The sequence below is a fragment of the Cavia porcellus genome, unplaced genomic scaffold, assembly GCF_034190915.1.
Source record: "Cavia porcellus strain 051 isolate PalLab524CR breed Dunkin Hartley unplaced genomic scaffold, mCavPor4.1 scaffold_25, whole genome shotgun sequence".
In the NCBI taxonomy this organism is placed as follows: Eukaryota; Metazoa; Chordata; class Mammalia; order Rodentia; family Caviidae; genus Cavia; species Cavia porcellus.
The window spans coordinates 32,012,633-32,028,712 of NW_026947508.1; the positions used below are offsets into that span (position 1 = coordinate 32,012,633).

At 50.0% G+C, this 16,080-nt stretch overlaps 1 protein-coding gene across 1 annotated transcript; it reads right to left on the bottom strand.

Moving 5' to 3' along the window:
• On the bottom strand, positions 1-11,687 carry Hpcal4 (hippocalcin like 4). The gene is made up of 4 exons (XM_003462285.5): positions 11,508-11,687; positions 5,856-6,025; positions 5,516-5,731; positions 1-3,943 (listed from the first exon to the last, which is right to left on the bottom strand). Exons 2-4 carry the CDS (start codon positions 6,015-6,017, stop codon positions 3,746-3,748), a joined length of 576 nt encoding a protein of 191 aa, XP_003462333.2. The 5' UTR covers positions 6,018-6,025; positions 11,508-11,687; the 3' UTR covers positions 1-3,745.
• Positions 11,688-16,080: the final 4,393 nt, after the last annotated feature.

Here is a 16,080-nt window from a genome sequence, read left to right on the forward strand (position 1 = left end):
CACAGTCACATCTTTTATTCATTGTCAGTGGGAAACACACACACCACATGGCACAGGGGTGGACAGTGAGGACAGTCACTTTGGGCACAGCCGGAAGCAGCACATCCTCGGTAGATGGGGCGACACCAGAAACTTGTGGTGAGTTGGAGCACCCCTGCCAAGTGGTCACTCAGCTGTCCCAGGCTGCAATGCTGCTGCTGCTTAGGAGGCCCTAGGCCTGGCCGGCTTGTGTCTAGCAGACGGGGCCACACCTGGATACCCTGACCTGCCCCCACACTCTGGCAAAGTTACAAAGAAAACCCTGACATTTTCAGAAAGAAAATCCTATGTTTTTCTGAGACTCTGAAATTGAAGACTTGACTGATTTCCCTTTTCAAGAATGATGAATAAAATATATAAGAAATGAATACTTGTCCCTACATCTATCTCTAAAACCAACACAAAGCCTCACCCAGGGTGGATTGTCAGGAAATACTTGTTGCTTTAATAAACTTTCTGTGTGCAAGTATTTATAATGTCAGCTTGATATCCTGCCTAGAAAACACCAGTTCTTCCCTTATTCTCTTTCTGCCCCCACATTACCTTCTTTCTCTGCAGCAGGGTGTTTTCTATCTCTAGGGATGCTACTATTGCCAGGCAAAAGGATTTGGTGCCTTTGCGAAATTATTTTTTCTGACTTTTTGACTGAAATGTATGTCAAATAATCCTGACTACAGCTCTGAGGACTGGAGTGGTCATCTGAAGGAGCCTGTGCTGATGATTTTTAGAGCTTAGAATTAAAAAGACCATCAATTACTCCCAAAAAGATGAAATGAGGACAGGATTGTGAGAAGACAGATTCTGGAACCTCCTAATTCGGAGTTGCTATAAGAAGAAATTTCAAAAGAGACTTTGGCTGTATCAATGACTTAACTGTCTAGGTATTTTTGTGTCTGTGCAAGACATCCATAAACCTCTGCTTGATGGCAAGACCCTTTCACCTGGAGCCAGAATGGGAAGCCTGTCTCTCTTCCCAAGGCAGGGCTGGTGCTCTACCACATGGGCTCATGGGCATAAAGTGACACCCAGAAGAATGTGGGAGCAAGGCCTGGCCTGCTTGTGTCTCCACCAGTGAGAAGATGGTTTCAGACTGGCCATGCATTGAGTTCACTCTGCTGAACTGTATAAAAACCTTTGGCCTGACCATCAAATATCACCCACAGGGGAGTATGTGTCCAGAATCCTGGAGTGATGGAACTCTCATTAAGACTTGTCTACCAACTTGGAAAAAACAAAAATCATTCTCTTAGAGAAGAAGATGATGGTAAGACAATGCAAGATGCTTTCCAGGGTTCTGGGTCAGAGGTCTTTAAGGACAGGATTGGCCCATTAGTAGCACGATGCAGAAGCCAAACACAGGATGCCTGAAAAATGTTGGGAACTTCATTTGAGGCCCTATACTTTCTTGGAAGATCTTAGCTTCAGGAACTTCTTAGTAGAAGCTTACAGAAAACAAAAGCCAATTGGCCTAAGCCACAGCTGACCTCTGCACAAATCAGACACAGAAATGAGCAGGGAAGAAAAGACTTCCCTCAGTGAGCCTTGGATTCAAGTCTTGGCATCATATCACTTCCTGACTACGTGCTCTTGCACAAGGGGCTCCCCCTTCTCTGAACCACAGCTTCCAAGTCTGAAGAAAGAGAATGAATATCCCTATCTTCCTGGGCTATGGGGATCAAATGAGATGGGGCAGAAAGAAAACCTTTGAAAACCATGGAATTCAACAGGACTGGGAGTTAGGCTTGATTCAGGTTCCAGCTTAGTCAGGGTGTTGAGCATTTATGTATCGGTGGTGCTGAGTGGCAGCACAGGACACACTTAAGAACCAGCTCCCGAGAGTGAAGGAACATGCTTTGAGGCATTACTAGATAAATCCTTGCTAGCTACCAGCTGAGGATATGAATTCTCCAGCCTCACCTTGTGGTTTGGTCATAGGCAGGACAGAAAGAGAAGGCAACCCAGTGACCTTGCTACCTCCAAGGGTCACAAGAAAGGTCCAACAGAGCTTGGGACCACAGCTCAGCACACCCAAGTTTCCACCTGCAAAGAGTCAAGACAGGCGAGCATCTGGAGGTCAGGGACAAGCTGCATCACCTTCCTGCAGATGTACATCCTACCATGTGCCCTGGCCCTGCAGTCATTCCCTACTGCCACCCTGGGTGGACAGCATCCATGTACTACACTATTCTCACCAACAGTTCAAGAGGAAGTCAACCATCACTGCACATCAAAGCTAAGTTCTGATTACAAGTACAGGAGAAAATAAAGGGAACAACTTGATGGAGAAGCAAGATGATTTTTCTGGCAGTCAAAACATGCAGCCAGAGAGCTCACAGGTTCATAAATCAGAAAGCAAAGCTAGTGCACTAGGAAGATACAGATCTAGGACTGGGGCTGAGGAAAAGCCTTTCAAATGGAGCATGCCCAGCACAGTTTTAGGCATTTGGTCTACAAATGCAGCCTGGGAGCCTACTCAATAGCCAGGTGGTCCTCTTCTTCTAGCTCCTTCTATATCTGAGGCAGTGAAAGAAGGAGTCCATCCCAGAAACCAAAAAACTCAAAACAAACTACCAGTGTGTGGGAATACACTTGTCTCACTCTTGGTAAACCTTGCCGTTCCTGTCTCTGAAGTCAACACCCAAAGTGTGTGGTCACTTGTTGAATTGAAAAAGGTTAAAAAAAAAGGGAGCAGCGGAAGCAGCAAAAACTGCTGATGGTGACAGCTGGGGACTCAGCCTACCCCCTCCCCAAAGGGTTATCTGTTAGGTCTGGTGGTATTTCCTCTCCTTTACCTTAGTTTTCCCCCTTTGAAGATTAGCATTTCTATATTCATTTAATCATTTTTATAAGAAACCAAGTATTATAGAGTATATTTAATATTCTAATAAAATGATTTTAGCTCTTTTCAAGGGTACTAAAAAAATAAATATTACATAGATTTTCATTTTTCTCAAAACTTCCCTTCACATGACTCCTAAACCTCTGAGTTTTTTCACTTGGGTGCTGCTAGCTGGAAGACACAATGGCTCCTCTCAAACCAGCCAAACGTCCTTCTGCTGCTTCTCCTCTGGGCACAACAACCCTCTCCGAGACCCTGACCACTGGAAGTTGCCCAAGGGCATGGAGTAGTCTTGTAAACTACCATATTCTTAGCACCTAAAGGTGCCTGGCATTAAATAAGTGCTCAAAGAACATTAGCTGAAGAAAGGACTGAATGAACACTCCAAAGGCCGTGGGCCAGAGAGGCCAGGTAGAGATGAGGGAGCAGGGCAGATACCACCTGTAAGAGATCTGAGTCCTTAGGAAAGGACAGACCCAATTTGGCCCTTTGGGGCCTGAGGGACCCCATTCCATAAAGCACAATCCCAGGAACAATAAGATTTCACAGCAGAACCCAACCCCACCTCCTTAACCCTGCCTTTTAGGGTAAAAGCCAACTCCCCTATGGCCAATGGATGTTGGTTCTGGGCCAAGGCTGGAGGTGGGGCTAGATGACAGGAGATCAGAGGACCTGTCCCATGTACAGGGTGAGGTGATCCCTCAGGGAACTTGACTGAGGGGAGGAAGGGCTTGGGTAGTGGAGTGGGTAGACTGGAGAGTGAGGCTAGCGTTGTCCCTCCCCCTGGGGAAGGGCCAGCCAGAGAGGTCATCAGGTTGGGAGGTGGCCATGGCCCTCCTGGCCAGGGGCCCTGCCCCTCACCAGCCTCTACTTCTGCATGTCACACTGCAGCAGCAACACAATGGATGGGTCACTCTTGGCCGCCTCCTTGAACTCTTCCAGTGTAATCTGGTCATCCTTATCCTGGTCCATCTTCTTGAAGATCTTGTCTACACGCTGCTGGGGTGTGAGCCCATCCTGGTTCATTCGCATCATTATTACAGTGCCCACCATCTTGTAGATAGCCTGGGGTGGGGGTGAGGAGGAAGGTGTGAGTACCCACAAAAGACAGAGGGGACTGACTGTAAATAAAAGGGATCTGGGAGTGGGTGGGAAGAATACTGGAAGGTGATATACAGCCATTAAGACTGAAGATTTAGGGGCTTGGGATTTAGCTCAGCGGCATAAGCACCTGCCTTACAAGCCTGTGGTCGTGAGTTCGATACCTGGTACTGGTAAAAAAAAAAAAAAAAAAGACTGAATATTTAACAAGTACCTCAAACTAATCACGTCTCAAACCCAACTCTTCACTCCAACCTGGGCCTCCTCCAGTGTTCTCTCGGGAAGTAGCACTCTGATTCTGCCAGTTGTTCAAATCCCTGATGTCATTTTTTTTTTTTTTTTTTTTGGTACCAGGAATTGAACTCATGACCTCACACTTGCGGGGCAGGCACTTAGGCCTCTGAGCTAAACCCGACCCACTGATGTCATTCTTAGCTCTCCTCTGTCTCACAGGCTGCATCCAACCTCCAGCCACTCCTTGAATCTTGCAAACACAATCTCACCTGCATTTACTGCTCCCTTTGCATAGACATTGGGTTAGCTCCTCCCGACTCAAGCCACAGCTCACTCTTTACTCTGCTTATCCTTTTCATAGCACTGGCCAGCAAGGCATTAGGCTTATTTATTTTTAAAATTTCTCACTAGAAGGCATCCCCTGGTGAATCATTTGGGGATGAGCTGATGTGCTCTGAAATTTTGTTGGAGTTTTCTTCTTCATTCATCTTTCTTTTTAACTTTGAATAAAATGGATTTGAAAGAAACAAAAAAGAAAAAAATAGAAGGAATGCCCCTGAAAGCAGGAACTTCGTTTTTTCAGATGTTGCTGTTGTTTGCTTTTGAGACAGGGTCTCACTGTGTAGCACAGGCTGGCCTTGAACTCACTGTGTAGCACGGGCTGGTCTTGAATTTAAAGAGCTCCTCCCACCTCAGACTCCCAAGTGCTAGGATTACAGATGTGGACTACTACACCTGACTGAAAGTAGGAACTTCGGGGCTGCGGATTTAGCTCAGCGGCATAAGCGCCCGCATTGCAAGCGCGTGGTTGTGAATTCGATCCCCGGTACCAATTTAAAAAAAAAGAAAGAAAGAAAGAAAGAAAGCAGGAACTTTGAATAGTACCTGGCACTTAGCAAACAATCAAAACTTATTAACCTGAAGAATGAATAAGTTTAGAATGTAAACTCTGAGCCGGGCATGGTGACACATGTCTGTAATCCCAGCCTTGGGAAGGCTGAAGCAGGAGGATCATGAGTTCAAAATTGGCCTGGACTACAAAGCAAGATCTTGTCAAAAACAAAACAAAACAAAACAGGACACAGCAAAGCAACACCACCAACAAAACCCTTAGGCTCCGGAGTCAGGTTCCCTTGATTTGAATCATAAACAACCACTTGCTACGTTTCCTTGTGTAAAATGGGGCTTCCTGGACAGCGGTAAAACACTTAGCCCAGGGGCCTGCAGTGGCTCACTGGATCCTGGGTGGGAAGAGCTGGGTGCAGCAGGCCTACCGAGGCCCTGATCCCCCTTCCCCCGCACCTCGATGATCTCCAGCATCTCAAGGCGCGTGATGCGCCCGTCGCCGTCCAGGTCGTACATTTCAAAGGCCCAGTTGAGCTTCTGCTCGAAGCTGCCGCGGGAGGTGACCGACAGCGCGCAGATGAACTCCCGGAAGTCGATGGTGCCGTCGCCGTTCTTGTCGAAGGTGCGGAAAGCGTGCTGCGCGAACTTGGAGGCGTCGCCGTAGGGGAAGAACTAAGGCAAGGTGAGGGCGTGGGGCGCACGTCAGCCTCGCTGCCCGCCGCCCCGCCCGCTCGGGCTCCAGTCCCACCCTCCTGCTCCCTTTGGAGCTGGGGCCCGGGGGTCCACCTGTGCCCACCTTGATGTAGAGCTGCTGGAACTCCTCCAGGTTGAGGATGCCGCTGGGACAGTCCTTCAGGAAGCCTTTGTACCACTGCTTCAACTCCTGCTCGCTGAACTCCGTGTTCTGCACCAGGTCCTCCAGCACCTCGGGGGCCAGCTTGCTGTTGGTCTTCCCCATGGCAAGGCCTGGAGGACAGGGAGCTCCCTCAGCTCAGCCCAGGGTAAGGCCCTCCCCCACGCCCACAACACAGCCTTCCATAGGGATCGTTTATCAACAGCCCCCCCCCCCCCAGCCACCTAGCCCAACAAGCCCACCTGGGTACAGCAGGGCTCTGGCCTTCACCCACCCCTTCCCATGGGGAGCAGACGTTCTCTGGTCCATGTCCCTCTGTGCAGCATACACCTTGCAATTCCTGCCATAATAGCACCACCTCTCCCCTTTTAACATCCTGCACCCAGAGAAGGCTCTTCCTGGCCTGAGGATTCCAGCTTTCCTGATCTCAGCTGACCTTCTCAGTGACCCAAGCTGCGGCATGCCATGACCTCCATCCTCACCTCTCCTCTTCCACCTTCCATAGCTCCCCGCTCCCATAGCACCAAGCTTCAACTCCTCTTCCTGCTATGCAGGGCTTTCTACTGGTGGCGCCCTCTCTCCTGGGCAGGCTCCTCTCCTGCTTTGACCACAGACAGGTTTCTTATGTGTCTCCCTGACACGCCTCTCAACGTCTCTCCAGCCACTCCAGTAGGAACTTCCCTCCCTCCTTCCTGTGTACGAGTAGGAATCTTAGCCTGGAGCATTGATGACTGTGAGTACAGTCTGCTTTTGATTAACTCCTTCATCTCCACAGCATTTATTGAGACCGACTATGTGCTAGGCCTTGAGCTAGGGATGGAGACAAAACCAACACAAACAACCTGCAGGAACTCATAAATTGGACCACAGCGGTGGTGGCTGACTACCGAGAGCCTTCAATCCATGCCAAGCACTCACAGGGACCTGGGGGCTTTAAGCAAGGGCTTTCAAGTTAACATTCATTCCACAACATTTATAGGGTGCCTGCATTGCGCCAGGTCCTAATCTTGGGGCTCAGGAGCCAAAGAGAACATGCGCATGTAGGCATTTTTCTTTTGGCTATAGTGTACAAGGTGACTTGGAGTGAGGGGAGGTGGGCAGAGCAGGGAGGAACATGTTACACAGTGTGGGTAATGCAAGACAGGGGCTATCAAGAGAAATGGATGGGCACAGCGCTCCTAGGACAGGGCTTGGTGCCCAACTGGATGTTAGGGTGTGAGAGGGAAAAAGGTTGAGGCAGATGTTCAGATTTGGGGCTGAATGGATGGATAGAGTGGTTGTGGTTGAGAAGCAGGCCAGTGAGGGGGTTGGGTGGGTCAAGTCAGCCCTTAGCCCCTCAAGTAGCCTGTACCAGAGAAAACATTTACAGAGGGTGGCACAGAGCCTTCCCAGAATCCTGGCCATGCCCTAAGACCGAGTGGACACTTTTGACTGGTCACCATGGGAATCATGACGCCTCGGTTTCCCAGGACAGAGCTTGGGACCTGCTTTTCACTTGCCTAGAGTTTCTTTGGAGGCTCTCACTGCAGATAAACTGTCCTCAAGATACTCTGATAAAGGGAGCTCATTAGCAAAAAGAATCCCACAGTCACTGCCACTCACGCCAGTATGGTCTCTAATCCCTACTGTTGGGCATGGCCTGAGTCATCAGATAGGTGTTGTGACAGTTTCATGCTCCCGGCTTTTTGCTGGGCAGCCTCAAGTTGGTAATAAGGTATCTCTGGACCTCATGTTTCTCCACTGGGCCATAAGGAAGATCAAGGAGCAGCAAAATGGCCACATCCTTCCTCACCTACCACCCCCAGAGGGTGAGGCATCCTATTCGCTCAGGAGAGCTGTCGGGTGGGGAGGCTGCCATCTCTGGGAGCCAGGGGCTGCGGAGGGCAAGAGAGCTGCACTGAGGTCAGAGTCAAAAGTACCCTTAGCACACCCAAGGGAGGAGGAGGCAGGGTCCCTGTCTACCCCCTCCTCAGGTTCAAAGATTCCATGGGCTTAGGGTATCGGAAAGGAAGCTGGAGAACCCACAGGCAGAGCTGTGTGCTGGGGGAGGGAGAGCCTCTCCCCATATCTCGTGTCTCTCGTGCAGTTGCCTGAGCGTCTGCCTGAGGGACCGTGTCTGTGTGGGAGGGTGTCAGTGTACGAGACTGCAAATCTGCCAGAAGTGCGCACGTCTCCTTATATGTTGCCGTGTCTGTGTGTGGCCCTCATCTCTTGCCCCTTTCTCCTTCTGCCCTGTGCTGCCTTCCCCCAATTCTGTTTTATCCCTGTCCTTGTCGGTCCCATTCCCTGCAAGGCCTAGACCAAGGCCTTCTCCATTTCTTCTGAGCTCTCTACTGCTCTCCATGAGTCAGTCAGAGGTCACAGCTGGCAGCCCCCTTTGAGGTCATCCCCTCATTTTAGTGCAAAGTGAGGTGTTTACCTCACTTTGCAAACACCGGTTCAGGGTTACCCTGCGGGACAGTGAGGGGGCCCGATGAGCACCCACAATGAATCCCTGCCACCTGCCTAGACCTCCCTCTACATCATGGCTGCTCTGGCTCACTACAGAACTTCTCCACCCCCACTTGCCTTCTGGGGAAATCAGCTCTTAATCTCCCTTTTGGCCTCAGTGGGATCATCTTGCTTGACCTCCGGGCCATGATCTCTGATATCCAGAAATATCCACCCTGGTGCTGGTGCCATTAGTACTCAAGTATTCATATCTACAGCCAGACTCACCCTCAACCTGAGATGATCTATCTCTCTACATTGTCTCTTCCTTGTTTCCGTGACCCCTGGGTTTTGGGGGAAATACAATCAGTAAGCTACTTTAGGTCTCCCTTCTCCCGTTCCCCCAGGTCCAACTTGACATCAAGTCCCTTTTTTTGTTGTTTTTGTGGTTTCTTCATTTGAGACACTCTTGGAATCTTCACTATGTCTATGGCCAGAGGCACAGCTGCGGGGTTGAAATCTACCTGGGGCTCTGCTTGCAAAGCCAGGCCCGTGCCCTTGAGGTCCATCTGCCTTGCACGAAGTCTCTTCCTTCTTACTCTTCTGTGCCCCCAATATGCTTGTCCCACTCCCAGAGACTGCCATGTAGGGTAGAGGTAGCCATGCTTATGAGCCCTCTGAAACTTTAGCATTTGCTAGAATCTGGTCTCAAGGTGTCCCCCTGGTACCTCACCTTCCACTGCTCCCCTTTACTCTTCTAGAGCCAGGCCTGTCCCAGACAGAACCTGTATCATCTACCTGTCTAGCTAGTTTCCTCACACCCACCATCCTCTCTTTTCTTCTGGATCAATCCAAGCTGCATTCAGCCCTCAGGACCCGGCTGAAACCTGCTTCCTTATGATCAGCCTTTTCAAGCCTGGACAGTGGCCAGGCAGCAGCATGGGCTCCAGTACTCTGGGCAAGAGTAGACCATGGGAGGTGGGGGAAGTGGAACCTCCATAGCCATGGAGTCCTCTGGCCCTTATCTGGTGCTCTTGGTTTTCAGAAAAGGCCTCTGCATTCAATGCCTAGCTGAGCCAGGGAAAGTTCTCTGGGGCTTTCTGCTCGATGGTAAAGAGCTTATCCTCTCCTAGGAGGATCCAGAATACTTTTAAGCAATTTGGACAGTGAAAGAAGAGCTTTGCCCATTGTTTCTGAGTTAGCTCTCATACAGCTGTCAGCCACAGGCTCCAGCCCTGCCCCCTGCACAATGCATCCGAGAGGTGAAAGAAGTGCCTAGGGCTCAGCCATGTGCAGTGGCCATCTCCTGGTAGGTTATGTGAGAAGACCCGTGCCCGCTTTTCTTCTTGAAACCAGGTCACCTTGTTTTGTTTATCTGTGCTCTCTTTCTAGCATACCTCTTAGAGATGATGAAACTCAGAGCCAGGGAAAGGAAGGGTTCACCTAAGGTCAACTAGAGCCCATCTGCAGCAAATTGAAGGCCAGAACTTAGCCAGGGGCATGTTCTGTTGGAGCTATGGCCTCTGAAGAGCTGTCCTCCAGCTGAGAAGTCACTGGCCCAGCCCCAAGCACAAAATCACTGCCCCTCCATGGTCAGTGGCATCTTCGAAAGCACTCAGGATTGTGGGCTTTGAATGGAGAAATAGCAATGCAATTGGGAAGGACTGAAGGAGGCAATAATCCCACACCCTCGCCCAGCTTCAGAGGAGCTGGTGCTGAGGCGGTTGCCATGGTGACAACAGCTCCCTGGTCAGAAGATTTTCTCTCTTTCCTCTCCTCCCTTTGCTGTTCTCCAAGCAGCAGCAATGGTAGTAACCAGGTCTTCTGCCTCTCTTTTTTAAAGAGAAGCAGGAAGTGACAAACGGTGAGCCCTGTTGGTCACCTCCAGTTTGGAGCTGTCCATACCAGGGGTGTGCTGGTGGTCCAGAAGAGACTCCTGAGACAGGAGATGGGAAGTTGTGTGGGAGTGAGTGGCCTTTGCTCAGGTCTAGGTAAGAACCAATACACCCCCCCCTCCCCACCTCCCTGTGAGGATGGGAGCCGCTAGGCCTCTGCTCTGAAATGTTCTAGTGGTTCAGGTCCCTATTTTCTCAAATCAGTCATCAAACCAGAGTCTGTGAGTGTTGGAAGGCTGTTCAAGAGCACTTCAATCAGTTCACTTTCTTTCCTGTCCCCTTTCCTATATTGTGAAAGATCAGAGAGAGAAAAGTGACTTGGCCACTGAAGCAAAGGAGAGATTTGCACCCAGCTCTGCTGCCTTCGAGATTCATGCCATCTTAAGGAAAGGAACAACATAGTCCACGCGGAGCTTAGCACAGTCCCTGTGGGACAGCAGGAAGATAACAGAGAGGGAGCGACTACTGGAGTGGAGAGTTGAATTAGAAAGATTTGGGAGGTAGGATGAGGGGACTTGGTCCTCTGGCTGTGAGGGAAGCAAGCAGGAGAAAGTGTGGAGGCTGGAGCCCGGGCAGCCTGATACAGTGTGGGTGTTCCCTGGGAGTGGAGGTATCCCTGCTTCATGCTACAGCCAAGATAAAAGAGGCCAAAAGTGGGGCCTCTGCCTAACACTGGGGGCCACAGGAAGTGCCTCGACTGTGAATGTCTCCCAGCAGGACATGAGGGGAGGCATCCCTCCTTTGCTCCCTCAGGTGTGCCGTTAGCTGGTCAGCTTTCAATATGGAAATGGGGACGATGTGAGATGCGGTTGGTCTCTGGAGCCGGGGGCAGTCTTTGGGTGGTGTGAAGGGCCGTGAACTGTTGTGAGTGCGGGCTATCTGGAGATGGGAGGTTGTCACAGAGCTGGGCAGCTACTCATCTCCAAAGGCTACAGGAGAGAGGGTGACTGGTATCGACCTCCTGAGCATTAGGTACACCCCAGCCCAGGGTGCGAGTGTGTGTGTGTGTGTGGGGGGGGTTGACGGCTGAGCAATGATTGTTACCCCAAGAGTTGGTGCTAAAAAAGCACCTCTGCTTCCTCTCCTGCACTCTAGGACGGCCTGAGGTAGAGGTCTCCTGCCCTGGGGCAGGATCCCCAAATGCTGCCGCCTGTGAGGGACCCAGGGTCAGCGACGTGGGCAGGAGAGGATTGGGGAGGAAAAGTGGAGGGGAGCGACCCAGGGCCTCTGCCCCGGGAATGACCCTAGGGCCCAGCCCCACCAGCATTACCTGAGGCCGCTCGCTGGTCGCTGGATGGCTCCGATTCTCCGCGGGCGGAGGGGAGCTGGCTGGCGGGCAAGCCGATGGGCTATCCGAGGTCCGCGCCGGAGCCGCCTCCCAGCTCTTGTATCACTAAGTGCCTCTCGCAGGCAACACGATTTGCATAAGCCCCGCCCCATCCCGAGGAGTATGGACCTCTATTGGCTCTGCTGGGGCCGAGTGGCAGGCGGAGTTCCAGGTGGGGCTGCGGTGGGCAGAGAAAACTGGCCCACGGGAGCGCGCCCTGCCCGCCCGCGCTGACCTTCCGAGTCTCCAGGGCGTGGGGAGCCTTTACCCCAACCTGTACCCCGACCTTGAGGCTCAGACCCCCGCATGCAGCCTAGAGTGAAAAGTACGGATGACTGAAGCGGATTCACACAAACAATCGCGCCGTTGCTATGGAAACGGGAGAACCGCAGCCCAGTCTCTAAGCTCTCTCTTCCAGAGCTCCGGCCTGGGGGTGGAAGAAGGGGTGACTCACAAGATGCGACCCTCCCCCAATATTCCTATCCGACATTGGAGGAAGACAAAGAGGAGCTACCGAGTGCCAGGGTGGGAGAGAAGGGGCGGGGTAGTTAGCAGCTCCGGCCTTCGCACAGCCGCCCCCCCTCGTTCCCCTCCGCGGCGGAGCTGAGCGGAGGGTGGGTGCGCGCGCGGGGCGTAGTGTGGCCGCGAGGGGCCCATCTCCACCCAGTCCTTCCCTCCATCCACCCCTCCAGCCCTTAATTCAGATCCCTTCCCAGACAGGCCCCATTCTTATTTCTCGAGGACCGGGTGACTTGGGTTCTGCCAGAAGGAGCGCTCCACCGACCCCATGGATCCCTCCAGTCCCCACCCCCGTGTTCCCGGCGCTTGGAGGGAGCCTGTCCCCCGCCGCCGCCAGTCTCCGGCCTCGGATGTTGACACAAACCCGAGGCGGTTTACACTGAGCGGATCTGGAAGGTTTCAGAGCCCCAGGAACACCTCCGCCTCGTATTCGGGGGTCTCCCCAAAGCCCAGCCTGGCATCCTAGATCACACAGACTTCTGAGAGTTCCTGATCCAAAGCTTGGAAAAAGAAAGCAATCCTTTTATGCCAGACTGGGGGCGAAAGGGGAGCAGCTATCCCTGGGCCCGGCCACGTGCGAGGGAGGGACTTGTAGAGATCTATCAAAAGTAGAGGCGGGGCGCCGGGGATCGGTCGAATGGGATCGCGGATGCCGAAGAGCACGGCGAGGGGGCTGGGCTTCTGTCCAAGAGGCAAAAGGAGATGGGCGTCCCGTGGGCTGTGGGGGATGGGGTAGAGACACAAATACCTCCTCAGAGGCGAGGATTCTGGGACTGGCCCCAGAAACTCCCTGGATAGGCCATCTTGGGAAGCGCTAGTGGTCCCCTCTTCTTTAGGACCAGCCCATTTTCCTTGAACTGGTTTTGCTGGCCCTTTATCCTCGCTGCAGGATATGTTTATCACTGGAGCTCTAACAGGTAACTGGGGGTGCTCCATGGTATCTTTCCAGGTAGGAGGTGCATCCCTTTAGTAGATGACTTACTTCCCAGGCACTTTCTGTGTGTTCTGGACTCATGGGACCCACAGATGAACGCGAATTATGCTGCTTAACTTAACCACCCTCCAAGCAAAGAGGAGACAGCATGGGTTGCTAGAGGTGGTATCCAAAACTCTAAAATGGTGCCCCACTTTTGCCAATGAACCCGCACATGACTGTGAGCAAGACTTTTCTAACTCTGGGTGCACTGTTACTTTTCTCTCATTGTTGAGGCAAAATACCGGACACCCAAAATTAAGGAAGAAAAGGTTTATTCAGCTCACAGTGTGTGGAAATTTCAGTCCATAACTGGCTGGCTCCAACGCAGAATGACACATGGCAGAGGCAACAATTCATAGCTGCAGAGGACAGAAAAAGCAACAAAAGCAAAGAGGAGGGAGCACAAGAGCAAGCCTGTTTCCCTCCTTTATGTTGAATACAGGCTGTCTACCCCAGTGAGTGTAGCACTCACACTCATAATCCTAGTATTGGACTATGAATCAATCACAAACTCTACAAGCCCACCCCCCGTGACTCCATGAGGCTTTAGGTGGGCATCTAGACACAAACCATAACACTGGGCCTCTCAGACTGTAAAATGTGAGAACTGTTCCAGGAGACCCTGTGGAACAGAGTGAGAATTCCAGATAAGAGGATGAAGAAAATGTGTGATAAAACTGACAGCTCCAGAGCCCCCAACAATATACTGAAGCTCACTCTGTGCCATATGCTATTTTAGAACTTCACAGTAGTCCTCTGTAATGGTTGGTTGTGTCAATTTGAGTTTAGAAGCTTAACAAAACCAGTTTAGCAATTCTACACCCTAGGGTTATTAAACATATTAAAAATACCGGGGCTGGAGGTTTAGCTCAGCGGCATAAACGCCTGCCTTGCAAGCAGGCAGTCGTGAGTTTGATCCCCGGTACCGATAAAAAGGAAAAAGACAAACAAAACAAAACAAAACCAAGCTATCCACCAGGCTGTTAGTGTTACCATTCAGAATGACTCTAGTGCTAGACTGAGGTCTTAGTATAACTCTCTGTCCTGTCAAGAGTTAACTTAACTATGCCATCCAGAGGGTCAGAGAGAAGAGAAGTTAGCTTGGCGGGGACCAAAGGCTATGATAATTTATTCACTGGTCAATTGGAAGAATTTTGATGTTTTCACAACCAGTTCAGCTGTACAGGTGCATAGGAAGAGAATTTCAGTGCTGGTAACCCCACTGTACTTCATAGTAGAAGATGGAGCTTGAGAAGTTAGACAGTTTATCCATTGTAACTCAGCTCATTAGTCCAGAGCTGGGATTCCAGCCTAGGTCTGACACTAGAGCCCACACATTTCACCAATGGTTATTTCGTGTACTTGGGGGAGAGGGAGTAACATGTATAACTGGGCTGGGGTTCCCTCTGTCATGCAGGTAAAGGCTGAGCCTGAGGCTTGTGGCTTATGTTATGAGACTTTCTCCGTGGCCTTTTTGCTTTCAGGCCGTGACACCTGTTGTATGTAGAATGAGGAAGTCCACGGAGTACAAAGTTCGCGAAAGGATGGGGGACTATGCAAGGGACCTCAAGGGGCCATTGAGGGAACTGAGCCCAGCAGGGCTCCAGTGAGAGCCATACAGTGGCCCCTTCATTTTGTTTCACCAAGTGCAAGCATGTCTCTCTTCCCTGGTCTAGGGAATATTTTTATGATGGATAATATCTGATTCCCTGGTTTTCTCTGCCATGACGAGTGCAGCCTGGTGACAGCTGGAATTCCCCTGGGTCCTAGATCGTTCACTGTTTCCTTCATAGCTGAAAATGAGATCACCAGCATTTAATTATTTCCCTTTCTCCTATGGAGAAAGCAGGACTTTAAAAAACATTTCCAAAATAGAAATCACTTTGCCTTTTTGTATCTTTAGCTCTGTGTATGTGTGTGTGTGTGTGTGTGTGTGTGTGTGTGAGTGTGTGTGTGTGTGTATACATCTTTTCTTAAGATTTTTAAAAAAACATTTTCTTGGTATATTTGAGATATACACAGTGATTATGTTCATCATAGGAAATTTGTGTTGTACATGATATATCGTGATTCTTTTCTTTTCCCCAATCTCCTCCCTCCCCTTCATCCCCTCTTCCTACTTATAACAGTTTTGTTTCCTTTTTTTCCCCTCTATTCTTCTTTTTCCTTGTCCCTTCTTTTCTTTCCTCCTTCCCCATCCCTTGTTCCCCTTCTCACTTAAACATTTTCTTCTCATTTCCAAATGTCTGTTATACATTGTGGTCCTTATTTACACTTTCAGTTTCTTACACCACAGAAAACATGCAGTGTTTAAACATGTGTATCTGATTTATTTCATTAAAGAATATGGTCTCAATGTGCATCCATTTAGCTAAAAATGCCTCAAATTTATCCTTCTTTATGTCACAGTAGTACCTCATTGTATATTTTTTAAAAAGCACATTTTTATCCATTCATTCACTGATGGGCATTTGAGGTGTTTCCAAGATTTAGTTGTTACAAACTAAGTATCCCTGTGGTGTGATGCTTTTAATTTTTTCAGAAACACATCAAGAGGGAGAACAGCTGGGTTCAATGGGACATCTAGTTTTACTTTTTTGAGGACTCCCCAGTGAAGAGACATGAGAAGAAATGTTCAACCCTCACTACTCTGCCAGCATTTGCTATTGGTTGGTTTCTTGATGATAGCTATTCCTCCTGAGGTGAGGTGGAATCTTGGGGGTGTTTTAATTTGGATTTTTCAAATGACCAGTTATGTTGAACAGTTTTTCATGTATCTGTTTGCTGTTCGTACTTCTTCATCTGAGAAAAATGGACATTTTCAGATGCCCATTTTTGGATCAGATCTTTAATTTGGAGGGACTGATTTTTTTTAGTTCTTTATATAGTCTAGATATTAGTCCTTTGTCTGAAGAACAGATGGCAAAATTTTTTCCTATTCTGTGGGTTGTCTCTGTACTCTGTTGGTGTTTTCTTTTACTGTACAAAAAAACCTTTTAATAAGATGAGATTCCAGTTGTT

Excerpts from the sequence above, each read along its gene's own strand:
- Hpcal4 (XM_003462285.5), bottom strand. The coding sequence starts at position 6,017 with ATGGGGAAGACCAACAGCAAGCTGGCCCCCGAGGTGCTGGAGGACCTG. Across the intron at positions 5,732-5,855 it reads TCCAGCAGCTCTACATCAAG|TTCTTCCCCTACGGCGACGC; the intron begins GTGGGCACAGGT and ends ACCTTGCCTTAG. Across the intron at positions 3,944-5,515 it reads AGATGCTGGAGATCATCGAG|GCTATCTACAAGATGGTGGG; the intron begins GTGCGGGGGAAG and ends CCCCCACCCCAG.